Source organism: Cololabis saira, chromosome 20 (assembly GCF_033807715.1).
Source record: "Cololabis saira isolate AMF1-May2022 chromosome 20, fColSai1.1, whole genome shotgun sequence".
In the NCBI taxonomy this organism is placed as follows: Eukaryota; Metazoa; Chordata; class Actinopteri; order Beloniformes; family Belonidae; genus Cololabis; species Cololabis saira.
Window position 1 is genome coordinate 14692116 of NC_084606.1, and position 26095 is coordinate 14718210.

A 26095-nucleotide genomic window follows, 5' to 3' on the forward strand; every position below is an offset into this window, starting at 1 on the left:
TGGTTTTAAACACTTTTTTAGAGGAAGAGACGGGGTGTTTTCAGATTACGCTGAAACTATGAGAACCCTTTCGATTCCCTGGATGCCCTGGGGAAATTATGTGATCTGGGTAGAGCAAACATACTTTAAAACCGCTTCTCAAAAGGTTTGCACGATTGCCAAGGCACGTTGCCATGAACACGGTAACAAGGTGTTCCACTAACATTAAAGTCCCTTCAAAGACAGATCTCACTTCATTAGCTGTTTGTAACTGGGGCTCGTCAGGTTTAAGGAGCAACTAAGAAGAAGCAAGGATCTCCTGGTTTAAGACCAGACTCCGAAAAGCACCAGCATCACAATAAACCTTGTGTCAGGCCTTCTCGTAATCTGTCTTGAAAGTAAGTGACATTCTGCTGCAAACTTGTGAAGAAACACCCACGTAAGAATGTGATGAGTACGGCAAGTCACACACAAATGGCAGCAACATAAAGACCTCCGTTTTTAGCCAGTAAACATTCATTCATGCACTGTCCACATTACAAACATTGAGTTACGAGTAAAAATGAGAAAGAAAAAAAAACATTCTGTGCAAGGGACCAGAGAGCATGCTGAAAAGAGGAGTTTAGAGTTATAATTTACATGAGTCAAGTGAATCTAACATGATCCAGCTGCAACACTACCAGCTGGCAGCATCTTTATTTACTATTTCTGTATTTCTGTCTTCATCCTGCATTATTGACAGCGGAGGATCCTGGTCCAGACCAGGGGCTGACCAGCTGCACACAGTCTGTCCAGACCGCGCTGCGCTCAAACACGACGGACCGCTGAAGCCCAGACTGTGTGCTTGGGCTTAATGTAGTATCACATGTTCTGACATCTGGAGGGGACGAGTTTATCTGCTCCAAACCCGTCGCCTGGGCCCCGGGCGGTGATTGGTGGAGGAAAACTGTGTGAACGAGTTCCCCGGTCATACCTGTCAACTCTCCCGTTTTGGCCGGGAAACTACCGTATTTCACCCCTCTTTGCCGCCCTCCTCTCGTATTAGTATTTTCCCGTAAATTTCCCTTTTTATAATATAACTGAATTGTCGCTAGCCTCGCGAGAACTGCCACCTACTGAAGCCTGGGTAGCAGTTCTCGCGAGGTTAGTGGCGACAACGGGAGCAAACTCAGAACAACAAATCATAGATGGATGGATGTAACAAGAGAGGAGGCATTTCTGCCCAAAAAGAGAAGACTTATTGTAAATATCTCTAAAAATGGGAAACCAAATTTACTTTCCTAAAGAGGAGATACAGAAACATGCGTCTCTGTCATCAGTCATGAATGGCAGAGAGCCACATGAGTGAAAATGGCAAATTAAAAGAAAATGTAAATGTTTCACTTGAAGACAATTAATGTGTATATAAACTGAAAATATAAAAAAAATACATGTGCTTTAATCCACTTTTATGTTTTCATTTAGACTCTATTATAGGAATTACACACATAGGAGTGTCCACAGGGTTTCTGTGTCAACAAAGGCAGAACTATCAGATTCTGAGCAAATATTTGTAGTCTGACAGGTAGTTATTTTAGATTTCCCGCAAATCCGTCTTAAAATGTAAGATACTGGACCTCGGTTGGGCTGCTGGAGGAAGATGTTCCTTATTTTTAAATCCAAAACTTGACAGGTATGACCCTGGTTTGTCTAGTAACTCAAAGATAGCCGACAGATTCCTCAACAGGATGATTCATTTGAATATATGGGTATGCAAAATGTCCAAACCTTAACCAGGAAATGGTGGATGCAAATATAATTTGGTTAAGGACACCTCTCATTTACATGGTTATCAGTGCGGTGAGTAGCGCCGCTGTCAGCCAGGATCGAGCCCATCCGTGTCTAGGAGCAGTCCGACCGGTTTGTCTCTCTTCACTACATCCAGGAAAAAGTACAGGCTGAATGCTTGGCTAAAATTATTTCCAAATGAAAGAACTCCATTTCAATAGCTGCATTCCCCTTCATCACTTTCTTTTCCACGCCTCAGTAAAAAAACAAGGTATGCTCACTTCTCAAATTCACATTGCTTGTGTGTGGTTTGCATTTAACCATAATATGCCACGGTTAAATGTGCAAACCTGTGCTTTTATGCACTGATTGACTTGTATCACCATTACCTGGTTGTCCTCAAAGCTAAAGGCCAGCATATTGGAGAAGAAAAAAAAAATAAAAAAGACTGGTTAGCGCGGCAAAAATCAATGCAACTCAAGTTCAACCTTTACATTAATTAAGGGACACACACACACGGACACACTTCTGTGCTGCAATACAAATGTGATAGATTCCACCTTCGATGACGATCAATGATGTGCACATCGCCCTGTTTTGGGAAATGATTTCAAAAGAATGATATTGCAGCATATACTGTATATGACATGAATTTCTCAACCACGTTTGATACAGTCCACATCTGGCCATGTCAGCCCGAACCTGCTTTCATCACATCCCTGGGAGCGCGTGTTTAACCTCGTTCACATGCTGCGCACGAGCCAAAGACGGTAAGTGTGGAGCGATCTGCTGTGACGGAGGGATTCGTTGGGCCAGGAAATGAGAAAATCCAGTTTTTAATGATTCCTCAACGATGAATAGACCGTTTCCCGTTGCAAGGCATTATGACTCACAGCAGCGTTAAACATTAAGCCAAACTACTTGATGGAGGCTGCTTAGTGCTGTCAAGAGGCTCAAAGAGCAGGACACATCTGGGTCTTGTAAAAATAGGCCAGGAGACCTTTTTATTTTTTTATTCCTACTTTTATAGCTCAAGAAGCAATATAAATAATTTGATGGCTTTCAAAGTAAGCAATAAAACAGCACACATGGTACTTAATTAACTTGCTCGTGCGTAATGGGATGTGTGTGTATAGATAATAAGATAGATATACTTCATTTATCCCAAGCTGGGAAATTGTAGAATTAGTATTTATTTGATTCTAATGAATTAGTCATTGTAGTAGGGCTGTTCGATTAATCGATTTAAAATCGTAATCGCGATTATGTAATTAGAACGATGTTAAAACGTGAAAATCGTAAAATCGAATTTTTCTGCACACATATTAAAGATTGATACCATATTAATGATTGAAAGAAATACCTCCCAATACCTGCGACAAGTGCCCCATGGGAGAGGCTCTTTAGTGTAGGAGGGGGCATTGTAACCATGGTGATATACTAACATGCCACCGGGTAGACCGGCTCGTGTTCCTTGCAAAAAACTTGCAAATGTGAATAGCAAATGTAATGACTGACATTACACACCTCTACCTCCTTCATGGGTTGCATTATTATTTAGCATGCAAAGACCCAGTTTAGTTTAATTAGAAAATGTCTTGTTTTATTTAATTGGAAATATAACTTACTGTATGTTTGCAAGTGCTGATTTGCTGATTTTTTTTTTCAGAGATAAAACTTTATATTTTATTATATTTTTTAAAACTTTTTTTTCAACTTATTTTACAGAGTTTTGCACTTTATTCATAATTTTTTTGTTTAATAAGAGCAAAGTTTGCACTTAAAGCCCAATGGGGCAAATTTTCAAAAAAAAACCAGCATATTTGAAATCATTTCTTTGCCTTTTGTCAATTCACAAAATAATCGGAATCGGAATCGAAAATCGGATTTTGAGAGAAAAAAATCGAGATTTTATTTTTGGGCAAAATCGAACAGCCCTACATTGTAGTAGTTAGTGGTAAACAAAGACAACACACCAGAATCTTTTATAATCATGATTAGTTCAGCCTTAATGTGCACCGAGGCCGTTAGTGGTAGCGATGGGATCTGCAGCCTCCCTGAAAGAAGCTACAACCTGCATGTACTCAGCGCTAATGGTGCTTTCACCGATTCCTCCCGAGGCCTCAGGGCTCGGCCGTTCGTCTCAGTAACTCCCGGATCACAGATACACGTCGGATGCTTCAGCTGGCTTTGGGCGGTCAAACATCTCCACACTAGAAGGTGGGGTCTTCGCCTTGCCAGATTACACAACACAATCTAGCAATCCATATTTGATTTGGGCTTATTTTATGGACCTGCATTCACAACTAAGGGCTCAGTAAGGGACAACCCACAGTGTGGGATAAAAGCAGGATCAACCGTTTCCACAGCGATCCCGTGCAGTCAGATGCATCATCATTAAGGGGATAAGAGATCGAGACATGTCAGAGTGAATCCTCCTGAACAACGAGTTCCCCTCCACAAGGAAAACATTCAAAGCCATCAAGAGCATCTCCTCGTTTCCTTCTCACTTAAGAGTCAGACTCTAAATATATATTTGTCTTAATTAAACCGCTGAACTATAAACAGGCTTCCACTGCAGCGTGTCATGCTCACCATGTTGCATCAAATTCTGTCTTTCCATTTAAACTCGGATCTATCTTTTTAATACTATATTGAACTCATCAATATGCCTAGACAGTAGGGCTGGGCGATATATCGAGATTTTAATATATATCGATATATTTTCAAACACGATATGGTACGAGACAATATCGTTTATATCGATTAAAAAAAAAAAAAAAAAAAAAAACTTTTTTTTTTTTACATTTTTTTTTTAATGATTTTGATATAGCTTATTTTCTGACAAATTGACTTGAATGTTTTATTTGAGATTTGCACAAATCTTTTGTTATTTGCACAACTGTCAACCTCAGTGGAAAAGTCTGCCTGTTACTGTCTACATTGTATTAATTGCACAGTGTATTTTAATTTAATTGTTATGCAGGAAAGGGATATTTGTTTTATTTTATTCAAGAAGCATTTTTATTCTATATATGCAGGCAGTTTATTTTTATTTCATTTGTTTTATACATTTTGATATTGTGCAGACCTCTGTTAATAAATGTACCTGTGTGACATTTGGCACGAGGCTTTGTATTAAAACTGACTGTTTTTTTAAGGGTTTGCCTCCGAAAAAAATGAAACTAACAGAGATGCTATGCTATAATGCTTTGGGGGAAACCCCAATTAAGGCACAGAAAAAATATCGAGATATATATCGAGTATCGCCATTTAGCTAGAAAATATCGAGATATGACTTTTGGTCCATATCGCCCAGCCCTACTAGACAGCTACTTATTACTTATTTATCATTCTACTGCCTGTCTGCAAATGATTGTTTTTTTAATTCATGCATTCATGTGAGTATTGTTTTTTCACCTCAAGCTTCAGTTCCTGTTTGGGTTGCAGCATTCACAGCAAAGTGAGAACCACCCCGTTGTTGGATTGAGCTATATAAATAAACGTGCCTTGCCTTCAGTCGTATTAACATAGTCATAAAAATGTATAATGATCATTTTATCTCTGTTATAAGCTCCAGCTCCAGCTCCAGCTCCAGATCCAGATCCAGATCCGTGCTTATGATTGGTGCTTTGGAGTCGATTCCACCCTTTTTTTTTTACACCACCAGAGCCAAAACACCAGGGTTGACTGAACTGATAACCGGTGTTGTGATACAAATTCCAGTTATCTCGTCAGTTTTTGCCAAATCGATCACCTGAAGATAACCTGGCTGTCTTTGCTTTCCTTATAGTCCAATAGTGTTGTTCTAAGCGTTGGGCGACTTCTTGTATATTTTCTTGCCCTTGTTCAATCTCTTTAGACGTGTCATTGGCATCATTTTCAGTTTCAGTTTGAGGTCATCACAGCATTCTGTATTGTACCTATTGTTGGCAAATCTAATTTGTCCAAAAATTCCCTTTAGTCCTCTTCACCCGCTGAGGTAGGTTGTGTATATAATTTACCGTAATATTCCCCAAATATTTTTTTCTATTTCTTCTGGTTCATATAGGATTTTATTAGTTGCAGGGTCTTTTATTTTATGTATATTATTTAATGCTTGCTGTTTCTTTATACGTCAATACTTTTAGTGGCTTTAGATCCTCCCTCATAGTAAGTTTGTTTTATAAACCTAGCTTTCCTTTCCACCTCCTCCAGCAGGATATCATCTACTTTTTTCCTAACTTCTTTAACCAGGTTAAGTATTGCTGGATCTTTTGTCTGTTTATGTTGGTATTCCAATTCTTTCAAATCTTCAATATGTTTCTGGTACATTTCTAATCTGGCTTTTTTAGTGAAAGTTGTGTACGAAATCAGCTTCCTTATTACAGCTTTAAGGGCATCCCATAAAATTGTTGGATCTACTTCCCCATTATCATTTTCCTTCCTGTATCCAATTACTTCCCCTTTTAATTCTTCAACTAATTCTTTATTGTTCAGTATACCTTCGTTAAGACTTAATTAAATAGGTCTCCATACTGTAATTTTCCTCTTGTTGTTCAGATTCATTTCTGGTAAATTGCACTATTGGCATCATTTTCATGACATGAGCTTTCAGTATCTGATATATTGCATTTGTTAGGTTTTAAATTCATGCTTTTCATAAAACTGCACATCCTGTAACAGGGGACTTCAAGCATTTTTTTAACATCATCTTGTTTAATTGCAATGGAGATAAAGTTCTACTCTTTGCGTTGTTTCTTCGTCACATACGCAGTTACATTTACAGAATCCTTCTCAATACACCAGGAGGTTTAAATCAACCCAGTTTGAGTCAAGTCAATTAGGAATTTGTGATATATTTGATCTAAACTTTATAAAGTTTAACAAATATGAAATGTGTTTACACAACCGCGAGCTGTCCAGTAAAGCCAACGTGGAACATGTCAACTAGCTAACACGGAGAGGGACAATCAGGTCTTCTAGCTCAAGTCTATTCCTTTTTAATCAAACAAATGAACCCATTACCCTCTACCTGTTAACGTTACACCTGCAGCATTGGCAGGAGGCTTCTTTTCACAATCTGAGGCCAAAGTAAAGATGTTTCAAAGAGTTGGACATTTCCACAAGAAAAGTTCAGACGAGGACGTGAACACGCAGGTGAGTCCGCTGCAGTGGAGAAGAACGGGTCGGCTAGCAGGGACTTGAGCGTGAGGCCAGAGCTTTGAGTGCAAACGACACAACTTCTCGTGTGAAAATGCCAATCGGCCAACACTTTCCTTTAAAGACGGAAACCTACTGCATTACCACAGTAAAGAATTTAGATTAGATCTGGACAAAGTCATGAACCGAGAAGGACGCAGGAAAGTTGTTTTACCTGTTCGTGGATGATGTCTGACAGCTCCTTTACCATTTCTTTAAAGTTGGACTTCAGACCTTCGTGGTACTCAAACTGGTCCTCTTTGATGATACGCTCGTTTATGTCCAGGGCCATGCTGCAAGCCTCGACGAAGCGCCTGCAGCAGTTTAAAAAAATACAATTACAGCTATCAGATCAGATTAGATCAGAGCCAATTAGCAACGATGTGGTTTGATGAAAAAAAAAAAAACAAATGTACCTGAAAATGTCTTTGAGCTCTTTCACTTTCTTGCTAGCAGCCTGGTTTGATTTCCCCTCGTCCAGGAATGCTCTTGCGTAAGCCATGGGACCTGCATTAACCTGCAGAGAGACGGGCCTCAGATCAAACGTCCCTACAGTGATCCCCGGTGGCAGAGAGCATCAGTCAGCTGAGGACTACGCCCCAATCTTTCCATATTAACAGTGATTCCTCAGGCTTTTTTATACAAACGTGAGATATTCAACGCGGTCAAGTACATGCATAAACTGTGGAGATTGGAAAAACAGCTTCTCGGAGGCAGCAGAAGGAAACACGTTCAACAAGCTCTAAACTATTTGCATGCCATTTGTCCTTGTTCCAGAAACTTTCCTGCACTGAAGGCTGAAGACGGCCGGTAAATAAGAGCCCAGAGATAGCATCACAACTGTCTTAATGGTTGGCACGTGATGGGGAAATACTAGTCGGTCAAAGGGCAGAGGGTGTGTGAGACTGTTACCTGCACGGAGACACAACCCTGCAGTTTGAGCTGCAGCTGGATCATGTCCACCTCCTGGGTGGAGCAGAGTTTGATCAGCTCCGCCGTCCGAGCCTTCATCTCGTCGATGGCCACGTCGACCGGCTTCAGCTCCACCTGTTTCTCCCCCACCACCTCCACACGCTTCTTCACATACGGGAAAGTGTTGGCAGCTGCAGAGACAGAGAGAAAGAGCATGACAACTGTTTGGGTCCAATCATGCATCCAAATGTAGCAAAAATGCAAGTCATCTAACGTGATACACACTTGTTTGACAGGTCAAGTTCAGGTCTTATCTAAGTTTACTTTGTGTCGCCTGTGACCAGTGGCGTCAATTCAGTCGAAGCTAAGGTATGGCAAGGTTACGAGTCAGAGAACTTAACTAGAGTATCAATCAACACGTCCAGCAAATATTAATCACATAAGTCTGCTATGTAGCTTATCTGTGTGGTCAAGAAAATTGGAATTTTTTCAAATGCAGTCTCGCTCACTGCAAAAACTGCAAGACTCAAAAACAACCATTTTCACCTGTTTCAAATAGATTTTCACTTAAAATAAGTAGAAAAATCTGCCAGTGGAACAACATTTTTTTGCTTGTAATGAGAAGATAAATCTTGTTCCACTGGCAGATTTTTCTACTTATTTCAAGTGAAAATTTACTTGAAACAGGTGAAAATGGTCAAATAAGTTATTTTTCTGGTGATGAATCTTGTTTTAAGTGTAATGAGATTTTTTGACTAAAAATTAGACATTTTAACTAGAAATAAGACAAATATTCCTGGTAAGATTTAGAGTTTTTGCAGTGTATAATAACTAGTGAAATCGATCATGTTGTTCTGATTTGCATTTGTAGTTATTCTATATGTATTAAGTAATAGAATAATCAATACAAATGGACACAGAGTAATTCCATAAATGTATTTAAAAAACAAACATTTACATTTTCCCTTGAAGCCGAGGTGTGGCGGCTGCTGTACCTTGCCATACTGAATTGACGCCCTTACCTGTGACAGGTTTAATAACATGAAGATTTAAGGGAGCAGCAAAACGAAAGTGTTCATGGGTTGAATGAAAGGAGACATTCTTTGTTTTTTCTGTATTTGAGAAAGAAAAAAAGCTGGGGAGTGGGAACATTAAACTCCTGAGTCGCTCAGATGAAAACGGAACTTGGGAGCTCAGACATACGGACTGAAGAAAAACTTTGAGGGTTACAAAAGTGGAGAATTTTCATTGTGAATGAAAGGGATAATATGAAACTACACTAAATATCTGTAAACTGCACGTAACAGGGGACTTCAATGCATTTTTTTTACATCATCTTGTTTAAAACAATCAAGTTTAATCGCAACGGAGATAAAGTTTTACTCTTTGCGGTGGTAAATACATTTACAGAATCCCTCTAAATACACCGGGATGTTTAAATGAACCCTGTTAGAGTTAAGTAAGTTACTGGGCAGCTCAGTGGGTTGAGCGGGTGCCAGTTACAGAGGCTTTTACTCCCGTGCAGGTAGCGCAGGTTTGAATCCTGGCCTGTTGCTCTTTTCTGCATGCCCCCCCACCCCCCTCTCTATATACCCGTTTCCTGTCCACCTACTTTGAATAAAGGCAAATAGTGACCAAAAAAAACTTTTTTTTTAACATTTCTTTTGTTAGAATATGAAGTTGAAAATCCAGATTTCCACCTGGAGTCACGGTGAAGTCCTGGGATCACCGAGCCTAAATGTGACGAGGACTTGAGAAGTTATGGGGATGAGTTTACCGATCGCAGACTGAATGATAAGCTAACTTCAGCAGTGTTTTCTGAGGTGTTGCGTTTTAAGGACGAGTTCATCCCATCAATGAGTCATGTATTTACAGTATCCTTTATCCTTTATTCACCCCCCTTTGCTTTTTACATATTATTTGACCATGATGTGTGAAAGGCTCCACAGGTACAAGTTAGGGTTGGGTTATTAGAGGAAGGTGCTCTGGTCTGATGGGACTAAAACTGAACTTTTCAGCCATCAAGGAAAACACTATATCTCCTTTTAGTTGTGTCAAGTTTCAGTCGACTAAAAGTCTGATCATTTTAGTCTTATTTTACTCAGAATTGACCAGGACCATTTTAGTCTAGTTTTAGGTGACGAAAACTGATTACATTTTAGTCTAGTTTTAGTCAAAAATTGTATTTAGCCAAACCCATTTTACAACTCAAACAAGATTATCTTATTATTATTATTATTATTATTATTATTATTATTATTATTATTATTATTATTATTATTATTATTGTTACCTTATACATTCAAGAATACATTCATTCCAGATACAGAAGACTCTAATTTGAGTTTACAACATATTTATTTTTCCACATTTCTCCCCATCTTTTTCTTTTTCAACAACACATTGGGTTTTCTTTTCCACGTCTATGTAGGAAAGTGTATCCAAAGATGGATCTTCTTCTTCTTCTCCAGCCCCAGAGCAGATCCCAGCGTTTCTCTATGTAACTTTGTTTTTAATGGACGTGAACCTAGAGCTCTGCGTTAACAGCATCAACCTCTAACTCTGCAGCTGCATCTTCTGGATCTGATTCCCCGCTGCAGCGACTGGGATTGAGGACTAACGTCACCCAGCAGAACTAAACCAGAGGAAACTACTGAAAACATGGACATTAAGGATCTTTGTTGGAACATCTCGTCTCGTTTTGGTCGACGAAAATTAAGTCTTTTTAGTCTTGTTTTTATTCCTCTATGATATCGCATTATATATTTAATTATCGTTATCGTCACATGACCAGCATTTTTGTTGCGTCTCGTCTTCCTCAGGTGATAAAGGTTCGTTGACGACGATATTTAGTCATAATTTCCGTTGACGAAAGCAACTTTAGTTAGACCTAAATAAAACACAAGATAAAACATCAGTTGTTTGTCTAACATGAACAACATCTTTTTAAAATCAAATTTGGCTCTCAAACCTTGACAGGCCACTTTGGAAAAGTCAACAATCTGCACCATCCTGAGAGGCGACGGAGTGTGTTCCTCCGGGGGGTTGAAGCCGTTTTGGCAATATGCAAAGGCCCGGCAGGCCCCGTCATAATTTTTATTGACGAAAGCAACTTAAGTGCTAAACACAGGCGGGGACGGAGGTTCACCTTCCAGCAGGACAGTGACCCCAAACAAACTGCTGAAGCAACACTTGACTGGTTTCAGGGGAAACATGTAAATGTGTTGGAACGACCTCGTCAAAGCCCAGACCTCAATCCAACAGAACATCTGTGGTCAGACTTAAAGATTGCTGTTCACAACCGCAAACCATCCAACTTGAAGGAGTAAGTTGAGTCAACTTGTCCACAAAAAAAACAACTTTTGTTTCCTTTTAATTTCCCGACAAAAATATGCTCAGTGACATGAGATAACCTGACAACTTGAGAAGGCTGCAGACTAGGGATGGGTGGTATGGACTAAAAAATGTATCACGATAATTTCTGGCATTTATCCCGATAACGATAAAGATGACGATAAAAAAAAATACCAATTCAACTCCACCTTTTCAACTATAAATCTATCTCGCTCTCAGATCCGCCATGTTTGTTACACAAAAATGTCATCAATGGGAATTTATCCTTCTTTCTTTCTTTCTTTTTGGCTAATTTCTTTCTTTCTGGCTAATTTCTTTCTTTCTTTTTGGCTCATTTCTTTCTTTCTTTCTGGCTCATTTCTTTCTTTCTTTCTGGCTCATTTCTTTCTTTCTTTCTGGCTCATTTCCTTATTTCTTTCTTTCTTTCTTTCTTTCTTTCTTTCTTTCTTTCTTTCTTTCTTTCTTTCTGGCTCATTTCTTCTGTCTTTCTTTCTTTTTGGTTCATTTCTTTCTTTCTTTTTGGTTCATTTCTTTCTTTCTTTCTTTCTTTCTTTCTTTCTTTCTTTCTTTCTTGCTCATTTCCTTATTTCTGGCTCATTTCTTTCTTTCTTTCTTTCTTTCTGGCTCATTTCTTCTGTCTTTCTTTCTTTTTGGTTCATTTCTTTCTTTCTTTTTGGCTAATTTCTTTCTTTCTTTCTTTCTCTTTCTTTCTTTCTTTCTCTTTCTTTCTTTCTTGCTCATTTCCTTATTTCTGGCTCATTTCTTTCTTTTTGGCTCCTTTCTTTCTTTCTTTCTTTCTTTTTGGCTCCTTCCTTCCTTCCTTCCTTCCTTCCTTCCTTCCTTCCTTCCTTCCTTCCTTCCTTCCTTCCTTCCTTCCTTCCTTCCTTCCTTCCTTCCTTCCTTCCTTCCTTCCTTCCTTCCTTCCGCGTCGATTTAACGCAGAGCCGTTAATCAGCTTTACACAAAAACGTCATCAATGTGAATTTATCGTTTTTACCGCGAGATGAGAAATTCTTATCGTGGGGAATTTTTTTGACGGTTTATCGTGAACGGTAAAATATCACCCATTCCTACTGCAGACGGAGGGATCTCCAGTCCGCTGCTCCATTAACGACGTTTGTGTTCATGTGCAACGCACACATGCTTGTGTCTCCAGCCAACGTGTAGAAAAGAACCCAAAATAAGCGCAGCTGCTTTGCAAGGACAGGTTGTTTGTTTTTGAACTTGGCAGGTAGGACCTCACGCTGGATAAGATCACCATTTCTGCTTTTGCTTTCATGCCACTTAAACATTTGGCGTCACAACAACAGAGAGAAATGTATTATTCATGTGTTGCATTAACGTCCGGCACGCCCGACGGATGTTCAATAAAGGACATGCAAAAACAACTTTTACAGTATGTCTCATAACGGTGGCCTCGGGCTGTGGGAGAAAAACAACTGGCCGTTATCTGCAGCCGTCAAACATGGCAGCCCGACGCTGCGTGTTTCACATACTTGTGAGGACGATCCTCCTCTTGCACTGCTCCTCCACGCCGCCGTGTTTCTTCCCCGACAGCGTGTATGGCGTCTCGAACACGAAGCGGTTGATGTTGTGGCACTTCTCAAAATCCGTCTTCTTCTCCGGCGCCTCCTTCTCCTCGAAGTGCGGTTTGACGAACGTCACCTGGATGTGGGCGAACTTGAGATCCAGCTCCTTGGGGTTGACCTGGGAGCAAAGCAGCAATCAGAATATCGGGGAGATCGGTGAGAACCTCGGGGTCATTTCTGAACATGAACCTTAAGCAGAGGGAGTTGGAGAGAAGCAGCGGCCATCTCCGTGGGGGAAACAGTAAGTTTAAACACTTGGCTTGTGTATTAGGCACTCCTCTTTGATCCTCCAAAAATGAAACTTTGGAGGATCAAAGCGTCTGAGCACAATTCAGTGAGAACAGTCATGAAAATAACTTCTCAATCTGCAGGCCAAGACCCCATGTTGACTCCATGGGGTAGAAACTGGACGTTTCCCACGCTGTTTCATACAAACATTATTTACTTAAACACAGAGCTGCCAAACATGGCCAAATAAGTCATTCAATTAATGAATGACCATCTATTATTGGAAACGACATGTTATTTTACTCTAAAAGTCTTTCAACTCGTTCCTCCGGTTATTTACTGTACCTTATTGGAGTCCTGAATTATCTTGACGCTTTCTTGACCAAACTTGTCCCCGTAGAGGGTCAGCAGCCGCTGGGAGATTTCTGACAGCCCGGTGAGTTTGGGCTCTTTGTAAATATATTCCTTCCCATCCTCTTCCTCGAAGAAGCCCTGTTCAAACCACACGATTCATACTTAGTGTGCTGCAGGAAACCTTTAAATACCGAGACCTAGCCTAATCTTTTGTGTTTGTTCAATAGTCCTTATAATAAACCCTTCAGGCAGCTTGTTTGTGTTCACCGGCCACTTTATTAGGTACACAATGCTACAACTGGGTGGGATCCCCTTTCGTTTTCTTTGCGCCAGAGATTCAACAAGGATGATGGAATCATTCCTCAGAAATCTTGGTCCATGCCGACGTGGTGGTCTCCCACGGTTTACCGCGGATCTGTAGCTCGGTCATCCATGGAGAAATTGGTGACTGTGGAGTAGGGCTGTTCGATTAATCGATTTTAAATCCGTAATCGCGATATTGTAATTAGAACGATGTTAAAACGTGAAAATCGTAAAATCGATTTTTCACTTTTTTTTTTAATTTTTATTTTTTTACCTTGTCTGCACACATATTAATGATTGATACCATATTAATGATTGATGGAAATACCTCTCAATACCTGCGACAAGTGCCCCATCGGAGAGGCTCTTTAGTGTAGGAGGGGGCGTTGTAACATGCCACCGGGCATCCCTCAAGCCAGATGCGGTAGACCGGCTCGTGTTCCTTGCAAAAAACTTGCAAATGTAATGACTGACATTACACACCTCTACCTCCTTCATGGGTTGCATTATTATTTAGCATGCAAAGACCCAGTTTAGTTTAATTAGAAAATGTCTTGTTTTATTTAATTGGAAATATAACTTACTGTATGTTTGCAAGTGCTGATTTGCTGATTTTTTTTCCAGAGATAAAACTTTATATTTTATTATATTTTTTAAAACTTTTTTTCAACTTATTTTACAGAGTTTTGCACTTTATTCATTCATTTTTGGTTTAATAAGAGCAAAGTTTGCACTTAAAGCCCAATGGGGCAAATGTTCAATAAAAAAACAGCATATTTGAAATCATTTCTTTGCCTTTTGTCAATTCAGAAAATAATCGTAATCGTAATCGAAAATCGGATTTTGAGAGAAAAAAATCGAGATTTTATTTTTGGGCAAAATCGAACAGCCCTACTGTGGAGCCCATTTGAGCCCGATGGCCTTACTGCTATGTTGAGAAAGCCACTGAGAAGATGTGAGCTTCCTGACATGACATGTTTATGCAAGTGGAAACCTGCATAACATGTTTTTAGAAAGTCCTTTGCAGATAATCCTGATAAAAAAATATTCCTGGCACCTTGACACCACCATCAAAAGCTTCAAATGTAGTCACCAATTCAAAATCTAACTCAAACATGCCTTATTAATTCCCGAATGCAATAATAATAATTGCAGTAGTTATGATTTAAGTCTCTCCACATATTGGTTGGAGAGGTTAACTGCTGTGGGCAGGAAGGTAGTGGTCTGAAAAGACTGAAGACTTAAGAGTATGCCGTGTCTGAGGCCACTAAGGCCCTGATTCAAATGTTTAGCCTTCCAGCTGAACATCACCGCAGAAATCAGAGCTCATTGGACCAGGAAGAGTTTTTGAACCCTTCGATTGTCCAATTTTGACAAACTGAAGCATCAATTTCCAATTTTCCGCTGACAGAAGTTGGTAAGGCCTTCCACTGTTGTGTGTTCAGAGATCCTCTTCTGTTTTGTTGCAGTAAGCGATTCATTAACACTGACCTCTGACATCAGCAACTGCTGCTTGCTGAATATTTTTCTAAACTACTCAACCAAAATCACTTGAATCACGTTTATCTCTCATATCTGACAGTTGGTTCCAACTTGCCTTTATCTGTTGTAGCTGTAGCTGATTGGCTGATGTGCTGTTTGCATCAGCGAGACGTTAAACGGGTGTAACTAATGAAGTGGGTGTTTACTTTCTGGGACCAGTAAGTATTTACTTCAAAAATAAGAACCGGCCTCTTGCCGTTTTATTACTGAGCAGGAAACGTACGTCTGCATTATTCTTTCTTCTTTAGAGAATATATGTCTCTAAGTATACTACTATACCTTTCATGATAGTATTTTTCCAAATGGAACATTTTAAAGACAATATTTGACTGATCATTATCTGTTGCATCTGAAATGCCCCTCTTTTGTGACCGACACGTGCACCTTGAAGAAGAGAGCTCTCACCTGTCCATAAAAAGCCACCCTGAAGTAGGTTCCTAGGAGCCTGCGGCCCGATTGTGTCACCTCCATTATCTTGTTGTAGGCTCTGTGCAGCGTGTCGTACAGCCGGCTGAGTCTCTGGAAAGAAAAACATTTAATGATAATTAAATATATAATGCAATATCGTTGACGAATAAAAACAGGACTAAAATGTAGATTACAAAATAAAAACTACGCTCAAATGTGTCTTCATTTTCGTTGACCAAAACGAGACCAAATGTTCTAACAAAGATCCTTAATTTCCATGTTTTCAGTAGTTTCCTCTGGTTTAGTTCTGCTGGGTGACTTTAGTCCTCAATCCCAGTCGCTGCAGCGGGGAATCAGATCCAGAAGATGCAGCTGCAGAGTTAGAGGCTGATGCCGTTAACGCAGAGCTCTAGTTAACGTCAATTAAAAACAAAGTTACATAGAGAAACGCTGGGATCTTCTCTGGGGCTGGAGAAGAAGAAGAAACCATCTTTGGATACACTTTCCTACATAGACGTGGAAAAGAAAACTGAATGTGTCGTTGAAAAAGAAAAAGATGGGGAGAAATGTGGAAAAATAAATATGTTATAAACTCAAATTAGAGTCTTCTGTATTTGGAATGAAAGTATTCTTGAGTCTATAAGGTAAAAATATAATATTAAGATAACGTTGTTTGAATTGTAAAATGGGTTTAGCTAAATACAATCTTTGACTAAAACTAGACTAAAATGGTCCTGGACAATTCTGACTAAAATAAAACTAAAAGGAGTATGAACGTGACTAAAACTAATAAAAACTAAAATAATAGCTTGACTCAAAGACTAGACTAAAGCTAAAATTGAAACAGCCTGAAAAAAACAATACTAGGTCTAACTAGGAGTCCAGAAATTGCCTTGAAAGAAGGTCTTATTGGACAGTGAGAGACAGAAAGAAAAAGCTCCCAGCGAGGATCTAAAACTTAAAGCAGGCAGTGCTCACCAGCGTGCACCAGTCTGCTCAGCGACTGGTGTAAAAGAGACAATCAAAACCAGAAGATCTTTAATGTAAATCTCACTAAGTAACGCTTTTCTCGAGGTCACTTGAAGCTCTAAAAGATGTCTTTTCCTCCTCCACCCAACACTCATTTCAGAGCTACATTTTCCTTTCATGACTCAGAACAGGTCGAGCGAGTAAAGGCAACAGTTGACAGGACAGGAATGAAGTTTCCTCTATCAAAACAACTGACTCACAGGGGAAGCAGAGCAAGCGAGCAGCGCTGGGAGAGAGTGAGAGCTCCGGTACCTCGTACTCGTGGCGCTTCTCGTAGATGGGGACGATGAGTTTAGCGATATGTGTGATGACTTCATAGCGTTCGGCTTTCCACAAAGCCTCGATGCAGACCTCCAGGTGTTCAACCAGGACTTCCTGAGAAGGGGCAGAGTCTGTTTGTTGTTTGCAAACCCAATCACTATTTTTAATGCAGGAAAAAAAGTACAGACAGTCCCACCTCGGAGTAGTAGACGTCCTGCATTCCGGTGTCTTCTTTCATCGCGGCTTCTTCGTCGATGTTGAAGGTGATCTTCTTAAAAGCTGCAAGACCACTCGGGAACAACTCTGGCAAATGATGAGCATAGAATACGTTTAGGAAACGCCATCCAAAATAAAGTAAATCCACTACTTGAGTTTAAAAAGACACCAGATGATTATGCTCAGATGATTTCAACTACGATAATACATACAAATCGGTAAGCCTGTGTTCCCAGTTCTAAATCGATTCTCATATTAATTTCTAAAAGTCGATTCATATGTCTAGAGATCGATTTTTTTTCATCATTACATTACAACTTTTGGCATTTTTTTGTTTATGCCCAAAAAAGGAATGTTTTGTTGGACACGAAAATAACTGGTACCATGTTTTTGCCTTTAAATATGTTTAAAGGTATGAAAACATTAATGTTTTCAGTTATAATTGCATAGATTGTTTATATTTCATTACTTTATATACTGCCTTGGGGTTACATTTGCTTAAAATGCTAAAAACCAAATTCTCAAAAATTAAAAACTGAAAAAGACAGAAAATGGAACAAATAAAAAAGGAATGTGAGAAAAACTAAAAGCAATTTAATACGGTCTGTTTGGTAATTCTGACCCACACAATGTTTCTGAAAGCAGTTATATCAGTATACTGGGAAGGCGATTGGTCTTTACAGCATCATTAGCTGCCAATACTTGCTGTTGAATCTCAATATAATGCTAATATTAATATCTTGTATAACTACACAGTCATATAATTCATGCAACAGCTCAAGAAACAGTTTTAATAACACTAACCCAAATCAATATCGGAATCGAATCAAATCTTGATAATCGATTCTGAATCTTAAGAATCAGAATCGGATGGATTTTTGACATTTGAATCGATCCCCAGCCCTGCAAATCGGTGTTGTGGCTAGCTGTTGGTAAACAACATACGGAAAGCAGACTTTGTGTACGAGATATGCCTTCCGTCTCGTGCTGTTTTAGAGATACAAGATCGCTGCCACTGATGACAACTAACTGTGAATGCATGCAAATTATTTTTGTCTGTTAGCATTCCACACATTTGTTTAGGGGGTTTATTTGCATGAGATTTAAATCATCTATGACACTTTATCTTTGATAAATGCCAACTTTGCACGCGAGCTTTGCAGCGCTGCAGCGTTGCAGCCTGCGGTGGATTTTCCTGGAGGAACACAGACCTCTGGAAAGAGCATTCATGCTCACTGATGAAGGTTAAATGGAGACGTGTGGTTGTCTTAAGTCTTTCCCTTATCGTGTAAGTGTGATTAAAATCCTGGCGAGTAAATATTCCCTTCAAATAGGAAGCGATGTATTTGGGTGATATACAGGTTGATAACTGGAATACAGATGATAAAAAATTGCTCTGTATACTGTTGGCAGCGAGTTAGAAATCTGTCACAAGAAGATGGTTAAAAGTAGAACCGCCCACTATTGAAGAATGGATTGATACTGTCTGCGAAATGTACATCAAAGTTGTCATTTTCCCTCAGAATACAAAAAGAAAAGTTCTATCGGATTTGGTCTAAATGGACTGAGTACATGAAGCCTGTAAGATCTGACTTCATTTGAATCTGTGATTTTTGTGATGACCTGCTCTCTGCACCTGATACCACTCTAATACTGTACTTGATTTCTTTTTCATCTTGCAAAACTGTGACGATAACGAGAAAAGAGCTCCTCCAGTTCTGCTGTTCATGTTACACAAACGTATTTAAAATCTTGGAAAAGCATCATGATCAAAGACACTTGGACTTTTGTTTTTTTCGTTTTTTTTTTTTTTTGATCCACCTTTCCCGATTTCATTGGGAACAGGTGGTTGAACTTTGGAGAAAGACGTTGAAAAGATACAAGGAGTGAATGTAATACTGAATATGGAAACAATTGCTTTTTCAAATAAATGGGTCGTAGGGATGTTTCTGAGGGGTTGATCCCACACACACTGAGTGGATGTGCGTGTTCGGAGGAGGAACTTACTTTTTCTGTACAGGTATTCTGCCACCAGCGCGGCTATGTGAACGTAACACATGGCAGCCTGTCGACACGGCAACAGACAGCAAAGTTAGCCAGAGTGAAACTTCAAAACAACAATAAAAAAAAAATATACCAGAAAATAGAGAGCAACATCAGAGCTATCCGTCTATGGAGGATTTTTTGTGCCAAAATTAAATAAATAAATACATCATTAATTAATTAAAATGGGAATGAAATATATCATTGATTAATTAAATGTGTCATTAATTAATTAAAATTAGAATTAAATATGTCATTAATTAATTAAAATACAATTCATTTTAAGTAAAAATATATATTTATTATTTCAGCATTTAATTAATTAATGACATGATTTCGTGTTGCGAGTGAATCATGAAATGTAAAACTGCATTTAATTAATTAATGACACATTTAATTAATGATTTCGTGTTGCTGAATCATGAAATGTAAATGTAAAACTGTCAGTTTCACTCATCAAACTCAGTAACACAAAATCATTAATTAAATGTGTCATTAATTAATTAAATGCAGTTTTACATTTCATGATTCACACGCAACACGAAATCCTTAATTAAATGTGTCATTAATTAATTAAATGCTGAAATAATAAATATATATTTTTACTTAAAATGAATTGTATTTTAATTAATTAATGACATATTTCATTCTAATTTTAACTAATTAATGACACATTTAATTAATTAATGATATATTTAATTCCCATTTTAATTAATTAATGATTTATTTATTTAATTTTGGCACAAAAAATCCTCCATATCCGTCTGGTTTTACTTTTATTTATTGCTTTAATCATTCACCCTCTGTCAAAGTTGTCTGCTTTCATCATTGTTGGCATAACTGTGGTGATGCCTCCACAACTAATTGCATTACAATGTGATAATGATGGATGCATTTAGCTTTTATGGGAGGCCCTTTAGACATGAAAGGTCATGGCTCATCTTCCGCTGCGGCGTAGGAAGGTGTTTACTTTACACTGAAACGTCACTGGTTTTCTGTTTGATGAACTGAGTCCAAAAGCTGACCAATTATTTATGAGTAGCTTCATGAATCCTTCTAAGTTTGCTACAACAAAATTGCCTTCAATTTAATAGTTTTACAATTTTGACGATTCATGTATTATTAATAGATATTAACTTGAGAATGGGACCTATAATGGAATGGGTCCATTATAGGTCCACATAAAAACAATTCTTTGCTTGACAGCACATATTTGGGTGTCTAACAATCACTAACTACAAAACGATGTACAAGACGCGGCTCGTTCTCACAATGTGCCGTTCGGTGAGCAGTCCAGACACGCCGGGTACTGTGACATCACAGACCAAGATCAGGGCAGCATTATAAGAGAAGATAGTTTTCCCTCAAGCTCCTCATCATTCACTGCACTTCACATCAAGCAGCATCGCTATTACGGAGCCTTACTATGACCATGAGTCAAAACATGAAAGCATATCACAAAATGTATTTTGTGACAGCATCCTGCATGCTGGTCTAAATACCAGGGAGAGATAATATCGCCACTGAGCTCCCCCTCCTCACCGCCGCACACTTGCATGTTTGGAAACTGACTCATTTTGAGAGAAAAAGAGAAGTTGGACAGGTGTGGGTCTGTGATATCACGTATCCCGCAGCTCTGAACCGATGACCCATTTTCTTTTCTTTTTTTCAGACTCAGGCTGAAAAAAAGAAAGTGAAAAGATGCCGTTTTCATTTCCTAGCCACTTCAAACACCCACATATCTGCTTTCAAGGAAATAAATAAACCCTTTTTCTTAATATGTCTCCTTTAAACAGAAAAATAATGACACAGTAGAAATTATACACAAATTAAAAATACTATAAAGACAAAAAACTAAGAAAATTTTGCAAACATAAAATAAGTTAAACTACTAAAAAAACATTCACTACATTTAATAACTAACAAAATAGTAACTTTATAAAAATAAATAGAAAGATAAGTTGAAAAGATTAGAAGATGAAAATCAATTTCAAGTAAATACTAAATAAATAAATAAGGAGCTCTTAGTTTGGTGATCTCACAGTATAAAATATAAAACCCCTCTCAGCTCTCACTGATCACTCAGCTCACTCCAGAAAGTGGGGCATCGTAAGATTTCATGCATAAATAATTCAAATACCAGGAAGCACCCATCCCATTTATATCCACAGGACAATACACACACATACACACAGGACATAGGGGGGATAAATGACACCAATTCCTTAAAGTCTTCCTGGAGATACCTCAGACAGATCCCCGTTCTTGAGGTGCGCTCTGGCCATGCTGTCCAGCCAGGTCCTCCTGAGTTCAGGAGTGCTGGCGTAGGAGCGTGCCAGGCTGTACTGGAGGTCCAGCAGCATCTCCGGGTCTCTCTCATGCTCCCTCATCTGGGCCGTGGCCATCAGAACGGTCCGGATCCGCTTGGTCAGGCCTTTCACTTCCGAAGGAAACGCTGTGGACTGGAGAGAGCAGACAAACACACACAGGCTCATAATCAGAACAGATCAATCCATCCATAGATACATACAGGGTGCCGTGTCCCTTATTAGATTTGCTCTAATGGATGACAAATCTTTTTTTAATTTTTTTTTTGGGATCTAGTGGCCCTTTATTCAAGTTGCAGACAGGAAGAGGGTGGAGAGAGAGAATGGGGATGATATGCAGCAAAGGGCCGCAGGCCAGGATTCGAACCTGCGACCACTGCAGGAGGACTGTAGCCTCAGTATACAGGACTGTCTCAGAAAATTAGAATATTGTGATTTTTTGTAATGCAATTACAAAAACAAAAATGTCATACATTCTGGATTCATGATTTACAGCTTAAGAAAACTCAAATATCCTATCTCAAAAAATTAGAATATTCTGGGAATCTTAATCTTAAACTGTAAGCCATAATCAGCAATATTAAAATAATAAAAGGCTTGCAATATTTCAGTTGATTTGTAATGAATCCAGAATGTATGACATTTTAGTTTTTTTTAATTGCATTACAGAAAAAAAAGAACTTTATCACAATATTCTAATTTACTGAGACAGGCCTGTATGAGCTGCTTGCTTAACCCACTGCACCCTTGGACAACTGGCTGAACACGCAAGAAAATCTCATTTGACAGGTTTCTGTGCTGTTATCTGCTTGTTTGCATGTTACAACTTGATCCACAGTTGTTCAGCACACGTATCGATGTTGAACGAGTGCATATAACCGTAAATGAAGTCAAACACAGTTAACAATGGGCGTAAATGTGTGAGGCCTCTGCAAACATCAAGTTTCACACCACTATGCAAAACGGTTGTAAAAACCCCCGCAGGTCTAAATGCTGCCAGGAGCATCAGCTGTCGACTGGACCCTGTCTCAACAGAACACACAAGTTACAGTCATTTAAAGTTGATCTCACTTGTGGATCTGATTGTATCAGAGATTGGATTTGGTAGCCTGTCTAAAGGGGGAATGAACACAGATGTAAAGTTTTGAAGGTGAATCTTCTTCACCTTCGATAGCAAATCTCCCGTTCAGTAACGTGTGACTTGAAACACAAGTTTGGTTTTTATTTGTCCCCCTGTGATGAACTGGTGACCAGAAACAAGGACAGACTCCAGCAGATCCGTATGGATGGACAGACTATGCTTTCTCAGTTAACTCACATTGGACTGTTCTGTCATACCTTCATGGCCTTGTCGCTGTTTGCAAAGTTGTTGATGATGGAGAGGGACTCTTGGAAGCGTGAGCTGCCCGTCAGCGCCACGTCGGAGATCAGCTGGCTGACGGCGATGATGATCTGAGGGAGAGGAAACAAAAGACAAAAGAAGTCTTTCAAATGGTGCATGAACTACCAGAGACCAGGGAACGTTGTTAAAAAGCTGGAGGGCTTTTCTGGTTCTGTGGTAGCTTTAAACTCTCTCTGCTTTCTTCATATCCCCTTCAAAAGCTACGTGAGCACTTTCCAGGGTCAGGATAAATGCTGGAGGCAGAGTGGACAGGCAACGGCAGACCACTTTCATGGTTATTATTCAACCATATTGGCAAGAATTTACTGAAGAATTACAGACAATTTTCAGACTAAAACTTGAGATTTCCTTTATTGCATTTTATCTGGGTAAAATCCCAGATGGACTTATGCCCCAGGACAACTATCTCTATAAAGTGCTCTTGGCTGCGAGCAAGAAGGCCGTTACACGGAAATGGCTGCAGAAAAATCTGCCATCAAAGGACGACTGGACCACAACAGTTGAGGATATAGGTCGCATGGAAAAACTGACCTTCTCCTTAAGATTACAGGCTGAGCAGTATATAAAATACTGGGAAAGGTGGACTTTATATTCTGTGGAATGTAACTCATTGACTGTGTGAATGTAAAATAAATTTTTTGCGGGGGTTTTCTTTATTTTTATTAATGTATGCCCTAAGTCGACCTGTTTGTTCTCTCATTTTATTTTTATTTTATTTTTTTTACTTCCTTTGTTGTTGGAAAAAACTTGAAATCACCAAAAAAGAGAAAGTTGCAAAAAAAAAAAAAGAATACGTCTCAAAAGGCTAAAGCCGGACATACACTGTGCGATTATCGGCTCGATTTGAGCCGATTTTCCAGTTGTGTGACTATTTTTTGGATCGGGCCGGATTTCGACCCAATCGTTGGTCGTGCCTCGTGCAGTATACGTGGGGTAACGACGAGAGATTAACTCCTCACGACGAGCTCCCGATCACGAATCGTGTGCTCGCAAGAAAATCAAACGTGTTTGACATTCTGGTCGCTCCTCGTGAAGGAATCACACAGTTGAAGCAGCTACGACCCGATTGGCCTCATCCTTTCGCAGAGAGCATGCGCAATCTCTGATGTCATGTCAAAAACTATTATTTGTAGTTTAAAGTGTTGCAAATTCACATTACAAATCATGTTTTAATAGCAGAAAAAAAGACCGCATTTCCCACGTCTGCCCAGCCAATTCCTTGTCCAATCACGGCATTGTCTAATCTTTTTTCATTTATCGCCACCATAGGCGGTGCTATTAATAGGCTAGGAGAAGCTTAGCTTCCCCAAACTTGTCACACACACACACACAAAAAAAAAAAAATCAAGAAATATTAAGAAAAAAATGATTAAACACACGGCATCAGCTCAACAAGAGCAAAGTGTGGAAAAGGGGCACAGTTATCAGCAGTCCAAACAAAGCGGCTCTGTCATTGCGCAAATGAGCACAGCTCACACGAAAACTGTAAAAGAAAACCGAGAATATGCAACATCCATCGCTGAAATCGTCCTGTTTCTGGCAAAACAAGGGCTTGCTTTTAGAGGACACGATGAGACTGAAGGCTCAAGTAACCGTGGGAATTTTTTGGAAAACGAGATGCGTCATGATGCAGCAGAAATCAGCGTCTCTCACAAGACATGACATCCAAAACGAGTTCATACAAATAACCTCTGAAATGGTGATGAAAGAAATGATCAGAGAAATTGAGGCGAATGTTTTTTTCACTCTCAGTGTGAGCAGACGGGTCGCATCCGAGCATCGGGACGTACAGTGTGAGACCATGTAGCAACTCATAATGTAATAACAGCTCATAATTTAATAACTTACCTGTAAATGTAATAAAAGTTAATAATGTAATAATCGGCTCATAATGTAATAAAATCACGAGCGCATAACGTAATAAAGGCTTTGTGCATAATGTAATAATGTAATAACTTATTACATTATGAGCCTTACTGGCACCGCTCATTATGTAACAACAGCTCATAATGTAATAATGGCTCATATTTTGAGAAAAATTTTGCATTATCATCATTTATACCTCAGCCATTCCTGCAGGGCTGGAAGGAAATGCTTTCACCTCTGTGTGTCTCTGTCTGTGTCAGCAGGTTCACACAATTTCTGCGACACGTGGTGGCGCATTGGTCAACTTAGATGCCATATAACTCCGCCCCTAATACGGACCACATTAACAGGAAGAGAAGCCTAATTGTTTAACGCAACATCCCCTATAGGTCAAGTGCATGGTATAAAGGTCACAATATAGCACACACTGACAACAAGAATGGACTAATGGGCAGAAGTCTGTGTTTGTGTTTGACTATGATTTGTACATAGGTGGCGCTACAGTAACCAACTCAAAAGCTGGCAGGACAAGAGGGTGGATTAGGGAAGAAGGAGGGGGGCTGTAGTTCATGTAGTTTAAAAGAGCATTTTCTTTGTTTACTATTGCTACAATAAATGCAGGACACAATAACTTCTACAATCAAAACACATTTAAATGTGGTCTTTTCAAATAAGTAAGTGAACACTATTTCCTTCCATACAACATGATGAGGTCCTTCCAGGCAAAATGTTACCGCCAATTTAGGCCTTAAAAGCTTTAAAGCCTTAGCTTAAACCTTTTAAGCCTAAGACCCTAGCTTTAAAGCTAGGGTCTACGATATTCAGGTTATTTTTTTTTTTTTTTTTTTTTTTTTTTTTTTTTTTTTTTTTTTTAAAAGGCCCCCCCCCCCCCCCCCCCTGTGCTCTGGCTCTCATGAAGCTCCCACCTCCGACACACCCCCTCCGGCACGGGAGCCAGCCGTACTTTCAAATTCAGAAATGGGAGGCAGGAAGTAGTGAGGATTGTCCAATCACTGACATTCAGGCAGATTGACCAATTCGTCCCGAACGGCACCTATTGGACCTTATTGGACCTTGTTCTTTCTTTTACAGGAATGTGAAATTCTCCTCTCAGTGCTTTAACAATAACATCATATGTCTCATCATCCATCATTCGATTTCCATGGCCTTGAACGTTACTAACCCAAAGGGCCAGTGTGAACAGAACCAAAATTGTTATGTCCAGTCTCATTTGTTCTTTTTCTTTGAATGAAACAAAATTCATTGATTCCTTTTTTTAATTTTTAGAATCACTAGATTAATGTAAATATTGATTTATTTTCAACAAATAGGAT

The 26095-nt window shown here is 39.2% G+C and overlaps 1 protein-coding gene across 1 annotated transcript in view; it reads right to left on the reverse strand.

Moving 5' to 3' along the window:
- The window catches only part of dock11 (dedicator of cytokinesis 11), a 94029-nt gene that overhangs the window by 1181 nt on the left and 66753 nt on the right, over window positions 1-26095 (reverse strand). Inside the window, exons 42-52 of the mRNA XM_061710546.1 lie at window positions 22832-22945; window positions 21413-21628; window positions 19131-19188; window positions 17104-17210; window positions 16899-17021; window positions 15615-15728; window positions 13356-13502; window positions 12690-12900; window positions 7840-8030; window positions 7344-7444; window positions 7103-7241 (exon numbers count right to left, since the gene is read on the reverse strand). Coding sequence (XP_061566530.1) covers window positions 7103-7241; window positions 7344-7444; window positions 7840-8030; window positions 12690-12900; window positions 13356-13502; window positions 15615-15728; window positions 16899-17021; window positions 17104-17210; window positions 19131-19188; window positions 21413-21628; window positions 22832-22945 — 1521 coding nt within the window. The remainder of the gene's footprint in view (window positions 1-7102; window positions 7242-7343; window positions 7445-7839; window positions 8031-12689; window positions 12901-13355; window positions 13503-15614; window positions 15729-16898; window positions 17022-17103; window positions 17211-19130; window positions 19189-21412; window positions 21629-22831; window positions 22946-26095) is intronic.